Here is a 21,939-nt window from a genome sequence, read left to right on the forward strand (position 1 = left end):
CAATGGTAGGATTTGGGTATCATCGGAAACTCAAAAGCAGATTACGTTACGTTATACACAAGTCCTTTCAGAATCAGATCTTATAACATTCACAGTTCTTCCATACAAGCACAACCCCATTAAATAGAAATATCATGATTTTTAAAGGTCAAAACCAGAACTCCCCTGACCAATTTGCCCATCATTGAAAAAATTTTGGAGTTATTCCATCTTCGTAAATGTTCTAAATGGGAGTAGAATTGGGCGTAAAAACTTCGTGTAAAACCCCAAACATAGCTGATGCCATGAACTATTGTCACGGGAAAATTAAATTCTTTAAATGAACAATCCTACAAAAAGGGGTCACAATTTTTTTATTCTTGCTCCACTCTTCAGAAGTCACACAATATAATTGGGATTCCAAAAGTATTCCAACCTTTGTCACTTGCATCGTACTACTTCCAAATCTTCTAGGTATCTGCTGAAAATGCATGAAAACAATTCCAGTTTACCAGGTTGCTCGCAAGGAACCAGTGCTCCAATTTTAATATGATAAAGTCTCGCTGATATTCAAATTATGTAAGCCAGTCCTCTTTAGAACAGTATCACATCCTCATCACAATTTACACATTGGTTTCAGCCAACCGTTCAGAATACTGGCGAGGAACAAAAATAAAGATCAAGGCGCGTATGCTTGCCTGTCACTCATCAAAGAAATCAGCAGCCCGTTGCAGAAGATGCCGGTATACCATCCGTCAGAAAAAAAAAATGTGCAGAAGGCAGCCACCAGAAATGAAATTCCGGAACTTCTTTTACACTCTTGCCCAAGATCCATCACCAACAGGTAGCCCCTTTGTCTCCTAAGATAACTTGTGCAGAATGGACAATGCACTATTCCTCGTTGGCAGATTCCAAATTATGCTCAACAGGCACGGTGGTCTTATCAATCTGAACAGCCTCAACCGTTGAGTTAGCTTTGGCAGTCCCGGCCAGATGTGGAACATCACTATCCGCTAAGTTTGCAGAGACAAGCTTGTTGGAATCAATGACCATATTTTCAATGCCAGCTTCTGCTGAAACAGTAGTCCCATTACCATGTTCATCTTGGTTAACTATAGACTGATCTAGTGAAGGATCAGATTTTGTATGATCCGTTACAACTGTCGCATCCTCCCTGCCAGGTATAACATCAGAAGTTAGTTCCACATCCATAGGAGTCACCGGTTTCGGAGCCAAGCTGGGGTTGATCTGTTCAGCAGAATCAGCATTCTGACTCACTTCAACCTGAGAAACTGCCAACATCTGTTCTGCAGAAGCTTGATCGTGTGATGTACCATTGGCAAATGCAGCTTCAACGACAGAAGCATCGGTAGATGAATTATCCAGAGAACTAGCCCTTTCTGGGTCTGTAGTGCCAGGAGTTCCATTAACCAAGCTATCTATTACTGCAGTTTGGTTGGAGTTTGGGGCCACATTTTCATTAAGAGCACCATCTGCAACCATAGTATCTTGTGAATTCGTGGAACTTAGAGCATTAGCTTCCAAACCATGCACAACCACAGCTTCTTCTTGGTCTGTATTCTCAGTTTGATCAGGACAGGAATTAGATTCATCAGCAGCACGTTTCTTTGCTTCAATCTCTTCTAACATTTGCAACTGCATCTTGTAGTCATCAAATGTCCTTCGCATTCTATCCAGCTTATTTACAAGCTTTCCGTATTTATTTTGAAGATGTCGCTCAAGGTCTTTCTGTATGTTTACTTCCTTTTGCAGACACTCGATTCTAGAAGATGCTGCCAGCTGCTCTTGCTTTTGCAAAGTACGGAAGCATTCAAGTTCTGTTCCAGCAGTGTCCATTTGCTTGAAAGCAGATTCAATCTGAGGCCACAAGTTACCAGCTCGCATCTGTTCAATTAAATGAGAAAACAGTAAGTAGCAGCTTTAAGGGCCAAAACAACGAACTGCTGAAAGTGGGAATCTTCAACATACAAGAAACAAACTTCATCAGCTCAAAGCCTCAAACAACAAATTCTAGATTGCTCATGGACAAGACAAAGCTAAAAGAGAAAACTTAGACATATTATATATAACAATCAGCATACTGTTCCCGCCATTTACTGCATCAAAGAACTAGGACAACCTGATATCCATCAGTCAAGATCTTGATTTTCTTCTCAAGGCGCACGGCCTTCTTCGTTTCATCTTCCATCCAATTTTTAACATTTTCAAACTCATTCTGCAACGCAAGTAGCTTGTCGCTGATGTTTGCAACACTTGCAAGACCATAAGTATCACGACTTGGGAAGTACATAAGATCATCATGGCATGAACCATGTGACTCAGCAAAGTCATCAACGGAAGCATTTTCATGTCCCATTGCCACCCGTAAAAATGAGATCTCTTGCTCAATCAGAGCATTAGCCTGCAAAGCAACAATAAAATACAGAAAAGAAGTGAATAGGTATCAAAATATTTAAACCATAGTTACCCATAAAGGCAATACGATAAGAACAGATATCGCAATGGACACAATGAAGCAAATTTTCTGGAAAATAATGACATCAGCATAGATAATGAGGTTTAGGAAGCAGAAGCAAAGCCCATCAGAAACAGGGATAGAAAAGGTAGGCATAAATAGTCGTCAAAAAGATTAGAAAGCCACCTTAGATAAAGGAAAGATGTATAGAGAAGAATGCAATTATGCAAAACAATCCAAGAGAAATGAAGGCAGCAAGGTGCACGCAGAAACGCATCTAATAAAATAAATGTTGACTTACTAACATTAGTTAGGGTGCAAATATTATTGATAACTAGGAAACATTCAAGGCAAATTAAAGCCACAAAGGAGGTCCAGAATGTAGGTGCAGGTGCCGCATTTTTCCAAAAAAATGGGTAATTGTGTGCATCTTTTTGAGATGCCATGCGTGTGTGTGCATCTTTTTGAGATGCCATGCGTGTGTGTGCATGCATATATAGATTGGCAGATAAATAGATATAGTGTTACACAGGTTTGGGGCGCAGATGTGACATTGTTTAATTAATAACAAAAACAAAATTTGGAAAGGTACATGGTGAAAGCATGAAATATGACTTGCTCATAAGACTACGCTAATGTGTCTGCAAACTCATAACTGATTTGGCAATACCAGGTTTGAGCAAAAGCTGAATATAAAATGCACAGGTGCAACTTGACATGCAACACCTCGTGTAGGTGTCATGACGTCCTCAAAGAAATCATTTTAGACAGCAAGCAATAATTCCCCCAACTTAATTATGGTCATGATAAAGCAAAATGGTTTACAGGACAACAACGGGAACAATGTAACAACTATTAATCAATTGGTTCAAGAAAACAGGCAACAGTTTCTCACCAAAAAGAGACACCTATATCATTAAAGTACAACCTAGGCTCACTACGATACCTAGGCTTGACTGGTTGTCTAGGCCGGTCATTCATAAGCAGCTTGCCACAGGAAGTGCCTAGGCGATCGCTTACATGCTGTTTGGATGGAGAGAAATAGATGGACAGGAAAAGCAAAGACAACCAATCTTGTGTTTAGATAGTTAATTTTAAATAAGGAAAATGAAAGGGTTCAAAAAGTTGTGATTGGATAGGAGACAAAGGAAGATAAAGAAAACACAGGAGAGGAGAGGAGAAAACAGTGCATGGCCAATCCCTCCAAAAATGAAAAGATTAGGAGGGAAAGGAGATTTCTTACAAATAACAATTTTACTATGGGAGACGTTTCAACTTTACAGCTCGGTGACTCTCCCAGAAGATGACCATGCAGGGGTGCATTCTGCAATCTCTCTCTCTCTCTCTCTCTCTCTCTCTTCCTGCTCTGTGTTTTGTTGGAAACTAGCCTTTTGCCACAAAAGGGGCCACCATCGGGCATTACCAAGGGAAGACAATGCAAGAGGAGCTCAGGCAGGCCTCTTTCCCGTCTGATCTGTCCGGCTAACTCTTCATCAGGTGACTTGTAGGGGCTGCAGCAGTAGCCCCTTTGACAACTGTTGAGCGAGTCTTGAACACCTGACAGTAACATAAAAGAGGCTGCTCCTGCTGCCCTGTTCGTTTTGCAATCAAATCTAAAAAATAAGGGAGACATTTTTTAATTAACCAATACCTAATTGGCTCACTCGTCATCTTGTTTACACTTTACACTATGTTTGGGTGTAGACCGACTTTCTAAAACGTTTAGCAAATGAGGCAATCTTGCTTATATTCAAAGAGGTAAAAATATTTCGAAAAAGTGAATCTTTTCTTTGACGACAAAGAAAACCAATATTGAATTTTGTGGACATAATGTTGAACATGCATACACTTCTGCTAAAATGCGATCCAAGAACTCTCTCTATCTCTCACACACACACACAGACATTTGCTTTTTTATGTGGTGTTTGTTATTTTTTTTCATGTATGTTGAATTTGCTACCTGTGACTTGAACCACATGACAAAGTTTCAGTATTAAAAATCAGGCCCAGTCTTATTAGCCAAATGTATTAGCAACCCCTTTCTTACCTAGAAACACTTTGGGGAAGACTTTTTATATTAACAACATTGTAACGACAATATGTACATGTATGTAAAAATCAAGCTCCTCCCCGGATCCTGGATGGTTGCATTGGCCAACTTATTGCAGAGAGAAAGAGAGAGAGGTGAAGAAAGAAAAATGTTCAAACAAAGTATTCAACAGAGATGTAAAATCAAATTATTATAATTAATAAAGAAAATTAGTCATGAGAGAGAAATGTACAATCAATTCAAGAGAGATAAACATAGTTGAGAGATAAAGAAAGCTACGTAAAATCAAAGCCAAGGGTGTTAGGTACATTGTCAGAAACAAATTAAATTCTTTCCTTTCTTTTCCTTATATAGCTAAACAAACATGGTATTTGAGAATTCTTTTTCATTCCTTTCCTTTCCTCTCCATACAAACAAGCTTTTATATTAGCTTCTTTCCCTCCCTTTTCTTTCCTTCTCCATTGTTCGTCTCTCCCTTTCCTTTCCATCCTTTAGTATCCTTTCCTTTCGATGATCCATCCAAACATAGTGTTAAGGCACCTAGGCACTCAAAAGCATAGACTTTTCTTCTTCAAAAACCTAGAGATTTTGCCTTTTTCTTCTTCGTCCTCTTCTTTTTTCCCTTGCCATCTGAGACACATTTTTTTCCTTTTCTTATTTTTGTTATTCTGTTTTTCAGGCCTTTCCCTCATTCTTTTTTCTGTTCCAGCATAAGTATGCATTTCTATGTATATATTTATATATTTATAATTATTATACAGTTATATTCATATATTATGTTGCAGATGTTTTTTTTCTTCATTCTTTTTGATGTTGCATGCTATTTGCATTAAAAGTATAGAGTTATATACATATTTATGTAATATGCACTTAGGGCCCGTTTGAATAGATGGACTAAATACTCAGGCATCAAAATGCTGGGTATTTAGTACCAGGTACATTTTTATGGAAATTTCATACCATCTTCCATCTGTCTAATTTTGTTTCATAGACTGGAACTTTTGTTCCGGGTATTCTAGTTCCATGTTTGTTTAAATGGAACTAAATTACCACTTCAACTGAGAAGAGATACAAGAAAGGAAAAGGAGATAGAGAACAACGGTCAAAAAATTTGTTCCAGGAACTTCAATGCTGGTATTAAAGTTCCATATCTCCCCCAAACTCCCGGAAATAAAGTTCCACATTTGTTTTATATGGAACTTTTCAGAAAAATTAAACTAAAGTTCCATATCTACAATACAGTTCTATCTGTTCAAACAGGCCCCTTATAGTCATAATCATAGACTTACAGTTATAATTCATATTTTCACTTGTACAGTTAAGAAAGAATGGCAGCCAAAGATTGCAAAGCAATAGAAATTTTAGAAGAGCTGGTCAAGCGAGACAGATATATAAGCAAACAAATTGTTTCTCCTCATATGTGACTGTCACCATCAGAAGCTTCATCTGCCATTTAACATTAACAATGCTCCAGCTACGCTAACAGTGTGGCAATAAAGGTTGCAGTAATTTTTTCAGCTTTCCATTAGCCATGACAAAGTTGTTGAAAAAGTATCTACTATTATTAACTGTGTACTATAAGACAATAAAACTATAGAACAAACTATAAATACTTCCACATGATTCTGATACAGCCTCAAGGGCGATGACTGATGAGAAATAGTGTTAAAAAGTTTTTTGTTGCTGCGAGCAAATTTTGAGATCTTATTCATGACTGATGAACACACAAGAAAGAAACTCCAGTGACCCATCTTTGAACAAAAAATATCTTATAAAAGTGACCAACAACTTTTATATTCCTCAAAGTTGACTACCACATTCATGGTCACGAAGACCAAATAATACCAGCAGATTTAAGTAGGTAAAATATCTCTCAAGAAGAATAAATGTGAAACTTACCTCTTTCAACTCGTCCTCCTCAAAATCCTCAATTTCTGGAACCAAACCTGCAGATCTACCAGAAGAGACACCTTTGTTACCCTTCTTTTTCATAGTCTCAACATTTTTGTCTAGAGGATATTTAGCATTGTCATGTTCCAACAATTTAAGGAGCTCCTCCCTGATCATTTCATCTGCATGCTCAACTGGAGTGGTTGGGACAAATGAGCTCTTATCTCCACTCGCCAAAGAATCCTTGATTAACTTAACCGCAGATTTAGGTGGCCTAGGTAGTTCTCTCTGCAGTACCTTTGATCTCTTCCTAAGTAGTGCTTCCTGCCTTGCTTCTTCCTCTGCCTTTTCCCTAGCTATCTTGTCAGACATATCTTCTTCAATTTTTTCAACAACTTCCTCACTTTCTTCTGGTAGTTCTTGCACAACTATCTGATACTCATTTTTAGGCTGAGGAAGATTTACCAGTCCAGAACGCAAGTTCTTTCTCAACTCTGCCTGCCTATGGAGTTCTAGCTTAGCACTATCTGTCATGCCAATGTCTTCATTTATGTGAAGTTCATCTCGCAAAGGTGTGCCTTTTGGAGTCATGCCATAAGAATGACCATCTCTGGAAGGTGTCATTCCAATCCTAGGGGTGAGTCCCGTGGCTCCAGGTGTCATCATTGGCGTAGCCATGGGATTTGGTGTTTGAATTTCTCTCTTCTTGGGAGTAACACCAGAAAAATCTGAAGGATGTAACTCTGGATTGTCTCCACCCAACAGAGGTGTCTGTGATTCTCGCAAGCGAGCAAGATTTTCAGCCTCCATCATAATCGCATCAGCCTTCCCACCTGGAGTTCTTTGAGGTGTTCGAAGTGGTGTCATCCCTTGCCTAGGGGTCTGCCCATAATTTGCAAGAAGAGCTCGTGTCACAACATTCCCTCCATCCATTCCCTCCGCCCCTCCAGAAACAAGATCACTTGCATAGCCCATCTTTGCTATCTCTTCCAATTCCTGGTCTGAGATCTGAGGAGCAGGCAGCATCAACTTAGATCTCTTTCGAACTGCTTCAGGGTCATTCAGCTTATTTACTTGCATTATTGCTGTCGGTGCATCCTGTCTTTGCAAAATTTTGTTTTTGGCAATGTCCTGCTTCCGCAACTGTGCTTCAACATCGACCCGCCTCTTCCCTTCAAGCTCTTCGATGGTTGTTGGAAATTTTATATGTTCAACTGGCCTATCCTCATCAGCCACATCAAAAAAACCAGGAGGAGGTCTTTTCTCAAATGGAATTTCAGCATTGTAATCAATTCCTTTCCTCTTCCTCTTACGATGTCTGGTATCAATACCAGCAGCCTTCAGCTCCCTGCGTTTCTGGAGGGAAGCCAGTCTCCGTGCTTCTTCTAGCTGCTTCTCTCTAGCTTTTCGTTTTGCCTTCTTTCCACGTGTATTGGCAAGTCGAGCTCGTGCTTCTGAAAGCATCTCTTTTTCATCCTCATCCATGTCAACAGGATCAGGACGAGCAGGTTTAGACTCAGGGTTGGGATCAATCTCACCAGGGCGAAGTTTTCGGGGATCATCAGAAGGTTCATATGTTTCATCTTTGAGACATGCTGCATCAAGGAGCTTCTCATAGCGTTCCAAGCACTGAGAAGGGGTCCTACCGACAATAGGGGCAATTGTGCGCCATTGTGTAGGCATGAGCTTGGCAAGGTGAAGAAGCTTCTCATCCTCTTCTCTCGTCCACTCCGTCTGATAGTTAAACCATAAGAATTTAACGGTAAATAAAATAAAAGGACAAATAAATAAAATAGAAGGGCAAATAAATAAAGGTTAGAATTAGAAGTCACTCAATTTCAGTGAAAGTAAATGTTGAATCTCAATAAGTTGCAAACAAGAAACCTTGAAGTAGTCGCATCTCGATCCTTACAATATCCTTGTCAGAGATGCACACCATCTTATGTATCAAAGTGTTTTATGCAATAAAGCAAAGACATGCGGTACATTTGACAAACAACGATCCAGAAAAATTCACAACCTAGAAAAGTTCCACCGCCAACTTCCTCCTTTATACCATAGACGTAGCACTGAAGACGTAATTTTCAGAGTAGATGTCCTGTAAATTATCATTTAGAGACCAACCACTGATAACAGTTTTTTTCGTAGGCCAAGCAAACAGATGACAACAGTCTTGTTATCTACACAAAGATGAACATTTCAAAGTAAAAACCGAAGTGATACATACAAACAATCTCCCGAAAGTAAATTTGAAGCCCGTGATATTACAGAAAGAATATGCAAAAATCATGTTTCACATTTATCAGATTGACGCTGCTAGGACATGAAGACTCAAGCTGCACAGGTATAACAAGAATCTTGAACAGAACTCTGTAACCAATCATTTCAGCAAAAACCATGCGGAAGAGAAAAAACGATCAAACAACTTCACGTCTCTTGATACAACAAGGGAACATTCATATATCACTCAAACGGAAAAAAAACGAGAGAACTTAAGGACCGGTTCAAGAACACCAGATTTTTTCGCCCAATTTGCCACACAGGACAAACTTAGCGAAGCAAAGAAACAATCGGATGAACGACTTCACAAGAAGCAATGAGAATCACCTTTTTGATGGACGGATCGAGCCACTCATACCAGCGAGCCTTGCATTGCTTCGCCGACTTGCGCACTAAAAGCGACGAGATCCGAGCCCACTGATTCTTGCCGTACTTCATTACAGCCGCCTTGAGGATCTCGTCCTCCGTGTTCTTCCATACTCCACCTTTGATCATAATCCTCATCTTCGCTGCTTGTGTTTCACCGCCTCCTCGACAAAGTTTCTAGGGTTCCTCCTACCTGTTCGCTGCCGATTAGTCCTCCACCAGACGTTAAAGCTCCTCTTCCCACTACTTTTACTAACTCTTCTTACCTGCAAGGCTTTCTTCACCTTAGGCCTCGCTGGTTCCAACAGATTTTTTCCCTCTTTCTTCTTACTTGGCTGCGGTGACGTTTCTTCTTTTCGACTCCTGAGATATCTAATGCTTCTATCGTCGTCTGCTGGTTCGTCGGCTTCCCGTTCTTTCGTCTTCCTCTTGCTCCTCCTTCGGACAGAGGTGACGATAGAGGCTGTCACCGTGAAGCCCTAGCTCTGGATACGAAATGAAAGAGGGAAACCCTCTCACCCTCCCCTGGACTTGCTTTTATCAAAACTCGATGTCGAAAATGCCCTGAAAGTTTCAACAAAATGACGGTAAGCCGACCTGCGGTTTAAGTGGGACTAACACCTGATTTGCACCCTTTAAGTCCTTATTAGTAAGGATTAGGGATGCAAAATGGGTTTTCCATTTCTATTTGCCGCTCAATTACTCGCACGTGTGTGTAACTAGATTTTAACCGACTATTATCACTTTTTTATCTTTTTCTTTATTAAGTAATCATGAATTATTTATGAAAATATAAATAAAAACGGTTTGATTTTATACATATATGTATATATATATATACACAAGAAAACATATATCTACCAAATTCTTATATGAAAATCATCTAAGTTATCGATTCAAAATAAGATTAGATGGTAGAAAATAAGTTGAAAATATAAAAGCCAAGTCATTTTGAAAAAAATGAGAAGCGTTCTTCAAAAAGAAACAAGTGGTTTTGTTTTGTTCTTTTTTTCTTAAACAGCCCAAATACTTTCCATCAAAATATGATACATGAAGGTTTGTTACTATATTTTTTTCTATATATATTTTACAAGTCGTGGCTTGAATGTCTTCAAGAAATAATAACAATGTATATAATTTGAGGCTAAATTTAGGACAGGTTGCATACGGATAAGGATGTAAAGAAGACATAAACGCGTGAAAGTTAATAACTGAATTGTAATTGTTGTAATTCATAATTTCTATCTAGTTAAAGTTAATAACTTTCATATACTTTGTGCCTAAACGAGTTGTGGAACTACTAAATTTAACTAGTGCAGTGCACCTACAAAATAAATAAGTAATTTTTTTGAGACACTTGTATATATAACAATCAAATATATCAAAACATTAACATATATATTAAATTAATTTCTGCTTCCACCAGGCTCAGCCTCATTATGTACTGACCCCAATCCAATTACAAATGAGCAGGGAGATTGTTTTGTGTACCTTGAATATGAAATGGGAGATTCTAAGCAATTTGAGAACTCAATATGAAGTTCATAAGTTTCCTTTGTTTTCTAAGAATAGGTTTATGGATTTAGGGTGGATTTGAAGTCCAAGAGAGGACAACAGGATTCAGATCCACAAGTGGTTCTTCATATCTATAGTGATTTGACATCACTGAGGATCTCAAATCCATGGATTTACAGTGGAACGTCCACCCCATCCAACCTTAAATCCATGAATTATCGGATAGAAACAGTAACACATTGTTCCATGTATTGAGGCAGATCAAATTGTCAAATGACCTCATAGAGTGTCTTTGTTACCTTGAATATGAGATTTCAAGCAATTTCATTCATGACTATGAAACTATATGCATTTTTTCTAACAGTGGACTTATGGATTTTATATATCATATCAAAGGCAGATCTAAAATCCATACTATATGGGACCCCTTATTTAAACAAACCTCAAATCACACCACACGTAAAAAAAAAGTGGCTTTGAAGTCCAAGAGAGGGGATGATCTCCCTAAGGTTGTAGTTCTTCATATCTATAGTGATTTTGGGTGACGAAGAGGTTAACAACTCACTACCCAAAGAAAAGAGACTTGAAGACTCGATTCCTCTAGCCCTTAGAAAATTGAGTGTGATAAGGTACATCCATCAACTAGAGTGTCACAATTATATTGTTTAAAGTATAGGAAAGTAACACCAATGATAATTGAACCGACGACGCATTTCTATGTGATCGTCTGACCGACCACATGTGACTTTGAACTTTGATTCACCAAAGTCCCACTAAGCTTGGGCATCGGGTTGGCCCGACATCTAAAACCCTGGCTCGGCCCGACCCAACTCAGAAAACCCAAGCTTGAGTCTGGCCTGGCCTGATTAAATTCAAAAATATATTTTTAAATAAAAATTATATAAATATAATTAATCATAATAAAATATTATAAACATATATAAAAATCAATAAAAAAATAAAAAAAAAAACTCATTATGGGGCTCCCTAAGCTTGTCAGGCCGACCCAAGCCGGCCCGATATCCCATAAATTTCGGGCTGGTAGTGGGTACTCGGGGGTGGCCTGGCCCGATGCCATGACTTAAGTCCCACGAAGATGGAGTTGAACCCCCAACTAAATGTCCTGAATCCAGATCTCGATCCGATTTTGCTTGAGCGTTGATCAAGTCAATCAGGTCCCTCCTAATTTTAGAAAGGCAAAACTAAACCTGGGGAATGCATGGTCTACTATACTCGGATCAGATCCAGACCTCGTTCGCAAAAAAGGGCAAAAAAAAGCCATGGGGTCGGTTACACTTGGAACTCTGAGCCAATTTTTATGGGTCTCACTTAGTCACACCACGGATCTGACTTCCGGATCCAATTAATGTCCGGATCAGGTCTGAACATTTTTTGCAGATCACGACATGTAAATCTCTTGTTTAAAGCCCTTATTCGGGTCAGTCCAGCATGATCGTGTTGAGTTTGCCGACCCGATTTCTGATCTAAACCGGATATTGATCGGGTGTTTCGGGTCTGGGCAATTATGGAACGTCATTTACTGGAAAGAGCGAGGGCATTCGTGGTACTCGGGATTTGAAGGAGGAAACTTTCTCCTTGAGGGCCCTGAATTGATGGACGGACGTGAGATTCGTTCCTTAAATCCTATTAAATGCACGGTAGGGTCCGAGTCGCGGAGTTCGAAAGGCAGAGAAAGGGAGGGAGAGACGGAGAGCCAGTTGGAGAGAAAGAAAGAGCAGGGAAGAAAGGGATTCTAGAGAGAGAAAGCCTGAATCTGCAGAAATGTCGTGGGATACATACGTCGAGGAACATCTGATGTGCGACATCGACGGTCACTGTCTCACGGCGGCGGCCATCCTTGGCCAGGACGGCAGCGTCTGGGCTCAGAGCGCAAACTTTCCTCAGGTTTACCGATTTTCTGTCTCTCGAGCACTCCATTTTCTCGATCTTAATCTTGTCACTTCTTGTTTCTCGATTCGGGAGAGATCGATTTGAACAGGTTCCCTCTTGTTTAGCCGATCTCGATCTTGCTTGATTCGTAATTTTGTTGATCTTGGTGATCATATCCATTTAGTTGTTCGGATTTTTTTTTTCAATTTGTTGCGGTTCATTCAAATTTAAATTAATGATCCTGTTAGTTAGGAGATTGGTTGTGATCTGTACCTTTCCATTCTATAATCAATTCACAGAAGTTCACTAAAATGTTCATGTATGTGGTCAAAACCACTTAACATTTGGAAAATTGCAAATAGCCTGCCTCGATTAATAAAATAACTATTTCGCTGATGTCCGCTATGCGGCCTGTTTATAATTTTATTGACTCTCGCTCTGTTCTTCTTTGAGATTTTTTTTTGACAACTCGTGTTTTGTATCCTATATTGATGGGTACCGTCACATCTAACTACGTGAGAGAGAGATTATTTCATTCATCCGAAGTTTAGATAATTTGATTTCATACAGTTTGAATCTAGAATTTCTTCCGTTCTTTCTTTCTTTTTTTTTTTTTTGAGAGTGCGCGTTGAAAGGTTTCTAGATGACGCTGCGGGCGATCGAAGTTCGAAATATAATCTGTTTCGGATTTGTCAGTATTGGAGTTATCCAATCGGTTCCTGATCGTTAGTAATTGAGCCAGCGACCATCATTATCGTAGGCGCAATTTTATTTGTGCCACTATTACTACCAACGCTGACAGAGCTTCGCAATAGCTTTTCGCATGGTAAGTCTCTGTTGGTGTATGTCAAGCGGAAGCTGTAGTTCTAGATAAGAAAGAATGGTGAAGCAGATAAGGTCTAATGATGATGATACTCTTGTTATATATATTTGGCTACGTACTTTGAATGGTCATCCCATGGGTTCCAGTTGGTAGTTGAATTCTAAATGTTAGTATCAGTTGTTTGAATCACTCATGCACGTGATGTCAGATCTGATGAACTCTTTTGGGTCCTGTTCTCTTTGATGTGTAGTTTAAGACAGAACAGGTAACTGCGATCATGCGTGATTTTGAGGAGCCTGGATCTCTTGCACCAACGGGGTTGTTCCTTGGTTCAGCAAAGTATATGGTCATTCAGGGTGAGCCTGGTGCTGTCATCCGAGGCAAGAAGGTGATGATCCTACAATCCCATATGTGATATTAATACTTCTGTTTAATTGGTTCTTCTATTTGCTCAAACAGGAATTCAGTCGTAGTAATTCAGCGACAAGGCGGATGCGGTTGACCATTGATGTCAACAGCGCATTATAGCGTTATTCTTTGTTTGACGAAGAATTTGTGTTCTCGATCTATCTGTTTACATCAATCTAAAAAGCTCTTTTTTGTAATAGAACTCGTAGGTGCTGTCGACTTATCATTCTGTTTTTCTCTCCTTGTATTTCTCAAGACTGAATCCTTCTTGCTTGCCTATTTAGCTTCACTGCAAGCTTTGCCTTCTCATTGCTGACAAAACTTAAAAAGAAGGCCTACGCTTAAAAATTGTTCAAACGGCTACAGCAGGGGATTGTTGTTCCCCCAATTCCTACCTGCTCAATTAATCACAAACCCATCTACCATTTTCTTTCACATACGTATTCACAAAACTTGTGTGGAAGCGTTTAGTGGTTTTGGTGACCTAGAGACCTGCCTATATCTTTATTAGTCAATTACCATACTGTTTTCTCTCGTTATTCTACAACTAAAATTTCATCAAGAGTTCAAACTGGGGAAAGAGCTGCGTTGCATTAAGGTTGTTACTTGGTGTCTAAGAAATGCGAACGTGGTTCTAAACCGGAAAATTCAACTGAAAGAGGTACTAATGGAAAGAGCAAATGAATTATGATATTAACCCTTCTTCTATGTCAGCTTTTTTCTTCCTTTTGGTTGAATTTGCGAATATGGGTTTCACCGTTCAGCCTTTCGTGGCCAAAGTAAGAAAAAAGGGGTTCCTCTTTGTTTATTGTATTTATCCTTTCTGATGCATCTTCTTTTGTATATGTTTACTGTTTCCATCTACAGTGCTTCATAAATTGATTTTGATTGTTCTTGGACGTTTCCGTCGTGATAACTTTTGTTTAAGTTCTTCCTTTACATCGCTATTTTGTTTAATTGTTGAAACGTTCAAGTTGAACACGATGGTCTGACTTGGTTCAAGTCATCAGCTGTTCCAATATATTTATTTGGAATCATTTCTTTATTTTTGTGAACCTTTATGTAATTAATACCATTGCTGATTTTAAGCAGGGTTCTGGTGGGATTACAATTAAGAAGACCAACCAAGCGTTAATCGTCGGAATCTATGAGGAGCCAATGACCCCAGGACAGTGCAACATGGTTGTTGAGAGGCTTGGTGATTACCTTTATGATCAAGGCCTCTAGATTTTCCGCTACTTGTGTGGCCTGTGGGTTTCTGAATCAGCTTGTCTTCCTTCTATTAGCCATGAACAGTATCGATATCATAGACGTATTGCTTCCAAATAACTATAAGGTTTCCATGGAAATCTTATGAGAAGAAAAATTATTCATTGGTGGCTAGTCCTTTTTTTTTTGTGTTTTTCCTTTTTTTTTCCCAAAATATTCATTTTGTCATTGTTCGACTCTAGATTTAAAGAAGCCTGTATGCAAAGATGAGAGTTTCGTGTTTTCTAGTGTCCTTGATGAGTTCTTCTGGGTTTTCAGAGCGTTCCATTGCTTAATTTCAAAGAATGTAAGGGGGGTTTCTGGTGAAAGTTTTCCGCAGCCCCCATGTTTATTGTAATAAACCTTCTTGATCCTGTTTTTATCTTACTAAAGATGATAACAAATGAGCTCAGTACTGGGTTATCGGGTTATCTGTCTGGTGTTGGTTGTGGTTGTGTGTGTATATATATATATATATATATATATATATATATATATATATATATATATATATATATATATATATATATATATATATATATATATATATAGAGAGAGAGAGAGAGAGAGAGAGAGAGAGAGAGATTAGTAAAAACCACATACTTAGGTCAGGATAAAAACTAGTTCATTTTGAATTTTTAAATATTTTTTTGCAATCTAACTTTATTGATATCTTAAGAATGGGTTGTTTCAACACATATACTAAGTTGACTGTTTGTTAGACTTTAACGGTGCTTTTATAATAAAAAAAATGAACGGTCCCTATGGCATGATAACAAAAAAAATCACATTTTTCATTAAAACAACATGCATAAAAGCATGTTTTATATCAAATAGTCGTTATAAGATATTAAGATGTTTATATTTTATTTAAAATAGTTTTTAACAAAAAATCAATGGGTTTGGTTTTTATTGGTTTTTACAATCACTAATATATATATATATATATATATATATATATATATATATATATATATATATATATATATATATATATATATATATATATATATATATATATATATATATATATATATATATATATCTAGAGAGAGAGAGGACATGATCGCTGATTATTTTTATAATTTTTTTTTGAAGAGTGAAAAAATGGGACTTTTTTTTTTAGCAGAACTATTCACATGCATGTCATATCCATGTCCGCAACGTCATAAAAAGAAAATCACGTTTTCTTCGGTGTGTAAATCTTATTCTTTTAAGGATTTGAAATAAATAAATTGAGCTTTCTCATATCATAAAATCCAACTGTTTAGGAAAAATATAATGTTCCTTTATTTCTAACTTTTGAATCGGGGAGAACACATTCATATGCTTATAAGTTTTGTAAAAAATGTATTCACATCGGAACATGTAAGTAAGGGCTTGTTTGAATAGTTTCATCATATGTTTGAAAATGTATTTTGAGACACTCAATCCCAAAACTACCTAATTGGGACATTTTCTTTAATTTCAAACAATGCTGGGAACAGCACACGAGAAAGAGTCCGTTTGAGAGAGAGAAAGAAAAATAACATTAAAGACGTTATATTTAAAGAAAAATAACATTAAAGACGTTATATTTAAAAATCAGCTCTTAATTCTTGTAAGAAGTTAAAGGTATCACCATTTTCCAATAGGTAACCAAAAATTAACCATACATCGTGCAAAATGGAGGATGTCATGCGCTGAGAAGAAGAGAGGTCATAAACTGATGTTGTAGATGAGAAGAAGAGAGGTCATAAACTGATGTTGTAGATGTCTTCTACAACATGCTTTGACTATTGTTAAAATCAATAATGTAAATGAATATAATGTAGCACACTGTAGAAATCAGATGCAAGTCCGTAGAAGAAGACATCATTTTAAGTAGTCCAAACATGCCACCGGAAGATGAGCAACCAAGTTTGTCATAAAAAAAAAGAGATGAAAAAAACTGCAGATCATCCCATTGCAGATAATCCCACTAGAACTCTCAAATTAAGCGTGTTTAGGCGAGAAAAACTTAAAACAAGAAGAAAAGCAACTTTCATTATACGTTTCTTTCATTAAATTAAAAATAAACATATAAACACTAGAGAGAGAGAGAGAGAGAGAAATGAAAAAACAACTTTGATTATGCGTCACTTTCATTAAATAAAAATTATCAATATCTATATATTCATGAGACGACCATCAACGTTCCCTCCCCCTTACCGCTTTCGTTGCCGTACTCTCTCAAAGCTGCCGTGGACATGAAGAGTTGAAGACGTCACCCAATATCCCTTTCCAGTACTGAAGCACCGGCAAGGCCATGATCAACCACTTCTTGTGCAGCATTATCCTTCGAGCATACGGTTGATTCTCTATCAATCTATTAGTTTCTTTGGCACTTCACAAGAGAAACTATAATAGTTTATGATGCTTCTAACTTAAATTTAATACAAAAATAGTCCACATAGATGTGCTAAATGGATGAAAAGGATACAGATCATGGAATTTAATGTTTAGATCTAAGTCGAGAAATTTAATACCATTAATTTTAAAATTATTCTAAAAAAAATTATATATCGTCATTTGTTTTGATATATGATAAAGACGTCACATGTACCGACGGGGAGTATTTCATCATACTGCCCAGTTGATAGCTGAAACCTTTATCATTTCTCTCAAGAAACTCACGTTTTGATACAAGATCATGCCACAAATACTCTAGCACATTAAGATTTATAATAATTTTTGTAGGATTGACCAATGGCCTTATCTGCATATGTTGGAAAGGAAACAATCAGACAGATGAAACATAAACAAAAGAACCATTATCGACCAGTTAGCAATTGGTATCTGCTTTTACTTTCCTGGAGGAAATAGGCAAATGAGAATTTTGCTCCAAACACACAAAGCCAGAAAATCATATATCTGCATTTTATCAATATGAAACATGAGCACCCAGTTCATGGGACTGTGTGCCATATCAGGTCTATTTTTGGTGTCTCAATATGATACTTTTGCTATGCTTCTACTTGTATACTAGTTTCCTCCTTTGGGGTACAAAGACTTAACGATCCCAGAGTTCAAACGAAGACTAGCAGTCTACCAGTCTTTATCCCATCCATTGCACCAATCGCTCTTAGGCACACCTTCACATATAAAGCCTTGACAAATATTATCTGGTCAGTCTATTTTAAAAAATCACTATATATTAAAAGGTAATTAATCTTAGAGCTCACAGTGCTCAAATAGTTGAGACGCACACTAAGGCAAGAAGGCAAGGTTAAGGCACGCATGCTTAGTTCAAAAAGAGGAACTAAGCAATTAATAAGTGGGGCATGTAAAACCATCCATACAAACACAATGAGTAGGGTTGCACACGAGCCAAGACGAGCCCGAGCTTGGCCAGCTTGAACTCGGCTTGGCTCAAAAAACTCAAGTTCTAGATTTAACTCCTTATAGCAAGCTCGAGCTTGACTCGACTACACAAAATTGAGCTCGAACTCGACTCGTTTAACCCATTTAACTTATTAGGAGTTAACTCGTTTAGCATTAACTCGTGTAAGCATTAACTCATTTAACTTGTATAAGCTTTAAATCGTATAACTCGTGTAAGTATTAACTCGTGTAATTTGTAAAATTTTGTTTTTGCCTTAAAAATTAAAACCATTGATTCAAAGAACTGGTTTTGGCAATATTATATAGAATAACGGTTTGCGAGTCGAGTCGAGTATAAACAAATTGAGTTCTTGAAACTTGAACTCAACTTGTTTATCGTTTCGAGTATCTTTGTATGCTCGAACTTGGCTCGTTTATAAACGAGTCAAGCAGGAACCAAGTTTTTTTGAGTGAGTTCAAGTGAAGCTCGAGTTGGCTCGGCTCATTATCCAGCTTTAACAGTGACCCTGGTCCACGGAAGAAAAGGAAAGCCGGCCTCTTAATTGCTTCAGCCTTTTAGCGGTGAAAGGCAGGCATGGGGGCATCGATCACTGCACGGCCTTCTTCTTGGAGGTCATAATTAACTGATCCACGAGCGAACTCTAGATCTAAAAACGTTTCTTTTCACGCAACTAATTAAATTCAGTGATTTTCGCAGCTGGAACTACCTGGATCAGCATAACGAGATTACAATGTCTAGGGATCTGCTCAACACTCTCACCCTGGCTTTTAAGCATTTCAAAAACCAGCACCACCGATTTAAAATTATCAAATTTCACCAGCCACCAATCTTGTTCAAACTATTTAGTATGTGTAGGTAAATAAAAATTATGAGGAATATATATATATATATATATATATATATATATATATATATACATACATAACTAATTTATGTATTTCTTTGTCTAGGTTTGAATGGAGAAATCATTGGGCTTCTCACGGTACAATGGTCAATGCATTGCGTCAGCCAATATATATAATCAAGCCCCTCTCATTATTTATATCAAGAAATTGTGATTGAACAAAGCTCAAGATAATATATATATATATATATATATATATATATATATATATATATATATATATATATATATATATATATATATATATATATAGAGAGAGAGAGAGAGAGAGAGAGAGAGAGAGAGAGAAAGATGGTACTCAGATGAGCTGTGCTTGCTGGTTTGGCTGAGCTGCTTGTGGTGGAGAACTCTTGGCTCTGTTGATTATCATTCACTCACTCCTAAGACTCCACATGAATAAAGCAAGTCTCTTTTCTCAAATCTCCACATGAATAAAGCAGCTCCTTTGCACTTATGGGCCCCTAAGATACATGATATAACAAAAATTGCACGTCTTTCGATTCATAATTCACTTGGTGGATCGATTTTTTTCACTTTTTTCTAAACTGAAAAAGCTACCCCGTGTAAGCTTTGTTGTTTAAGATTGAAACAAATGGTGCCCATTCTTTTTTCCGCCTGCCCGTCGCGTCTCCTTTCTCCCAAAGCCAGCTTTCTGATTTGGTGGGTACGTTCACCAGACCCTGCATCCTCCCGATGATGAATAAGTGCCCAGTAATCCAAGAAAGATGCAGAAAAAAAGGGCGAGGGCTTCACGATGAACGCACATGCACCATATCTTTAATGCAAATCCAGGTACAAGATCACCTTTTTCTTTTTTCTTTTTTAAATAAAAGATTTTTTTTTTAAATTTTAGTAAGGTTTCTAAAGCTGGTTTGATGGAACTCGACTCTATACACATTGGCGGCATAGCTACATGCTGGCTGGTGTGGGTAATTGTCCACTACATCTCTTTAACTTTCATTTATTTTTATATTAACAAATTTAATATTTACTTTTATACATATAAATATTTTTAAACAGGTATCCCTCCAACTAATTTTTCTGGTTCCACCACTGATACACGCCAATGAAACATGCCTAACTTTTTTCTCTTCATGTCTTTTTGGTATTCAAGTTCTATTTTCTTTGGTTATTTTATCACATGTAAAATTGCTGAAGCTTGTTTTTATATATTTTTTGCATCTAAGTTCAAGTCAGGCTATAAACTAAGAGCTATGATCAAAGTATTCAAATATGGTGACCAATTTGTGATCTTTCTCATACTTTTTTTTTCTCAAATGAATAGAAAAATCATGCAGTAAGTCGAATTAAGTAGAGTCCATTCCAAGTTGATGGGTTTTTTATTATGTTCAATCAAAGAGAGAGAAGAGGGGAGACAAGAACCGGTCTACTTGACATCTATAATGATACTCTTAATCAGGGGCAGAGGGAGGGGGACCACCTAGGCCGTAGCCCTATCCCAACGAATTGAAAAAAAAATTATATTAAAATAATTAAAAAAATTTAGTTACGCAATCTATTTTTTGGATTCAGGTTTATTTTAACCCTTCCCAAATCAGTTCGTTGGACCGTTTAGCTTATCCCTAAAAAAAATACTGGCTCTGCTCCTGCTCTTAATTTTAATTTTAATACTCATCAATACCATCAAGATAACACCCTCTAAAATTTGAATTGAAAACCTGATTATAATATACCACTCAACCCAACCAATTGCACTATTGTGTAAATGAAAGAAAGAGAAAGAACACAACCACAATATGGGCATTTAATTAACCCACAAGAACTCATCCGCAGCCTCACTTCTCAACCCAATCATAGTGCAATGCCCACCGGAATTGAACCTGAGACATGTTGCATACGCACTGAAGGTCCAATCAACTATACTGTGTACACTGGGGGGTTGGTGAGGAAGAGAGAGAGAAAGCGAGTTCGGAAAGCGCCACCACTTTTTCGGAAAAGAGAATATATTCTGCCTTTCCCTTTAATAATTTTGATGTATGGAGAAAAAAGGTCACGATCATGACAATATATGGTGAGACGCTCTATGGCTTTCCCTCTTAAAGGTCCTCGTTCTCATCCTTAAAGAGTTCACAACCAATGTTTAAAATTTTAAATAATGCCTAAACTTTTCACTCTAGCTCGCTTCTTGTTCGCTTTTTTCTTTCTACCACTTCTTTCAATTGCAATTATCAAGCCAGTTCAATATCAACTTAAATGTTTTTTCTCATCGAGTTGGAGAGAAATGTAGAGCGGTCATTGCAGGATTTAACTAGGAAATTTGTGGCCGAAGAACAAGAGTGTAAGGGTATTTTAGTAATTTTATAGTAGAAAAAAATTTTCAAAAATTCAGACGTTTAAACAGCACTCATATAAAAAATTATATATTTGAAGGATATCAATATGTAATAGAGGAACTAATATGTAACAAAAAAAAAAAAATTATGGAGTCTACATAGACAACTGCTTTGAACTTGAGCTCGACTTGGGCCCAATTGGTTAAGCTTCTCTTGAACTCGATTGATAAGACAAACGAGTGAAGTTCAAGATCTATCTTTAAACTCAATTATTAGATGAGCCGAACCCGAGAGATTTAAGATAGTTAAAGAGTACAAGTTCTTATCTTCTCTTTACAAGCATTATAGTCTGTTCACATGTTTTTGCAAAAAAAAATTAAAAAATAAAGTCTTTTGGAATTGACTTCCGCCATGGATACGGCCATACTTTCCAAACCGTATCTTCATATTTT

The 21,939-nt window shown here is 37.4% G+C and overlaps 2 protein-coding genes across 2 annotated transcripts; one reads left to right on the plus strand and one right to left on the minus strand.

Moving 5' to 3' along the window:
* Window positions 1-495: 495 nt before the first annotated feature.
* LOC116255742 (cell division cycle 5-like protein) lies at window positions 496-9,548 on the minus strand. The gene is made up of 5 exons (XM_050078275.1): window positions 9,308-9,548; window positions 9,003-9,234; window positions 6,405-8,129; window positions 2,120-2,401; window positions 496-1,884 (listed from the first exon to the last, which is right to left on the minus strand). Exons 2-5 carry the CDS (start codon window positions 9,177-9,179, stop codon window positions 871-873), a joined length of 3,198 nt encoding a protein of 1,065 aa, XP_049934232.1. The 5' UTR covers window positions 9,180-9,234; window positions 9,308-9,548; the 3' UTR covers window positions 496-870.
* A 2,677-nt stretch (window positions 9,549-12,225) lies between these two features.
* On the plus strand, window positions 12,226-15,331 carry LOC116256843 (profilin-like). Its single transcript, XM_031633354.2, has 3 exons — window positions 12,226-12,461; window positions 13,520-13,657; window positions 14,770-15,331. Exons 1-3 carry the CDS (start codon window positions 12,339-12,341, stop codon window positions 14,902-14,904), a joined length of 396 nt encoding a protein of 131 aa, XP_031489214.1. The 5' UTR covers window positions 12,226-12,338; the 3' UTR covers window positions 14,905-15,331.
* Window positions 15,332-21,939: the final 6,608 nt, after the last annotated feature.

Source organism: Nymphaea colorata, chromosome 6, assembly GCF_008831285.2.
Source record: "Nymphaea colorata isolate Beijing-Zhang1983 chromosome 6, ASM883128v2, whole genome shotgun sequence".
NCBI classification, from domain to species: domain Eukaryota; kingdom Viridiplantae; phylum Streptophyta; class Magnoliopsida; order Nymphaeales; family Nymphaeaceae; genus Nymphaea; species Nymphaea colorata.

Coding starts and splice junctions, on each gene's coding strand:
- LOC116256843 (XM_031633354.2), top strand. CDS start 12,339: ATGTCGTGGGATACATACGTCGAGGAACATCTGATGTGCGACATCGAC. Junction 12,462..13,519: donor AGAGCGCAAACTTTCCTCAG/GTTTACCGATTT, acceptor TTTGATGTGTAG/TTTAAGACAGAACAGGTAAC. Junction 13,658..14,769: donor CTGTCATCCGAGGCAAGAAG/GTGATGATCCTA, acceptor GATTTTAAGCAG/GGTTCTGGTGGGATTACAAT.
- LOC116255742 (XM_050078275.1), bottom strand. CDS start 9,179: ATGAGGATTATGATCAAAGGTGGAGTATGGAAGAACACGGAGGACGAG. Junction 8,130..9,002: donor TCGATCCGTCCATCAAAAAG/GTGATTCTCATT, acceptor TTTAACTATCAG/ACGGAGTGGACGAGAGAAGA. Junction 1,885..2,119: donor TCTTGACTGATGGATATCAG/GTTGTCCTAGTT, acceptor TTAATTGAACAG/ATGCGAGCTGGTAACTTGTG.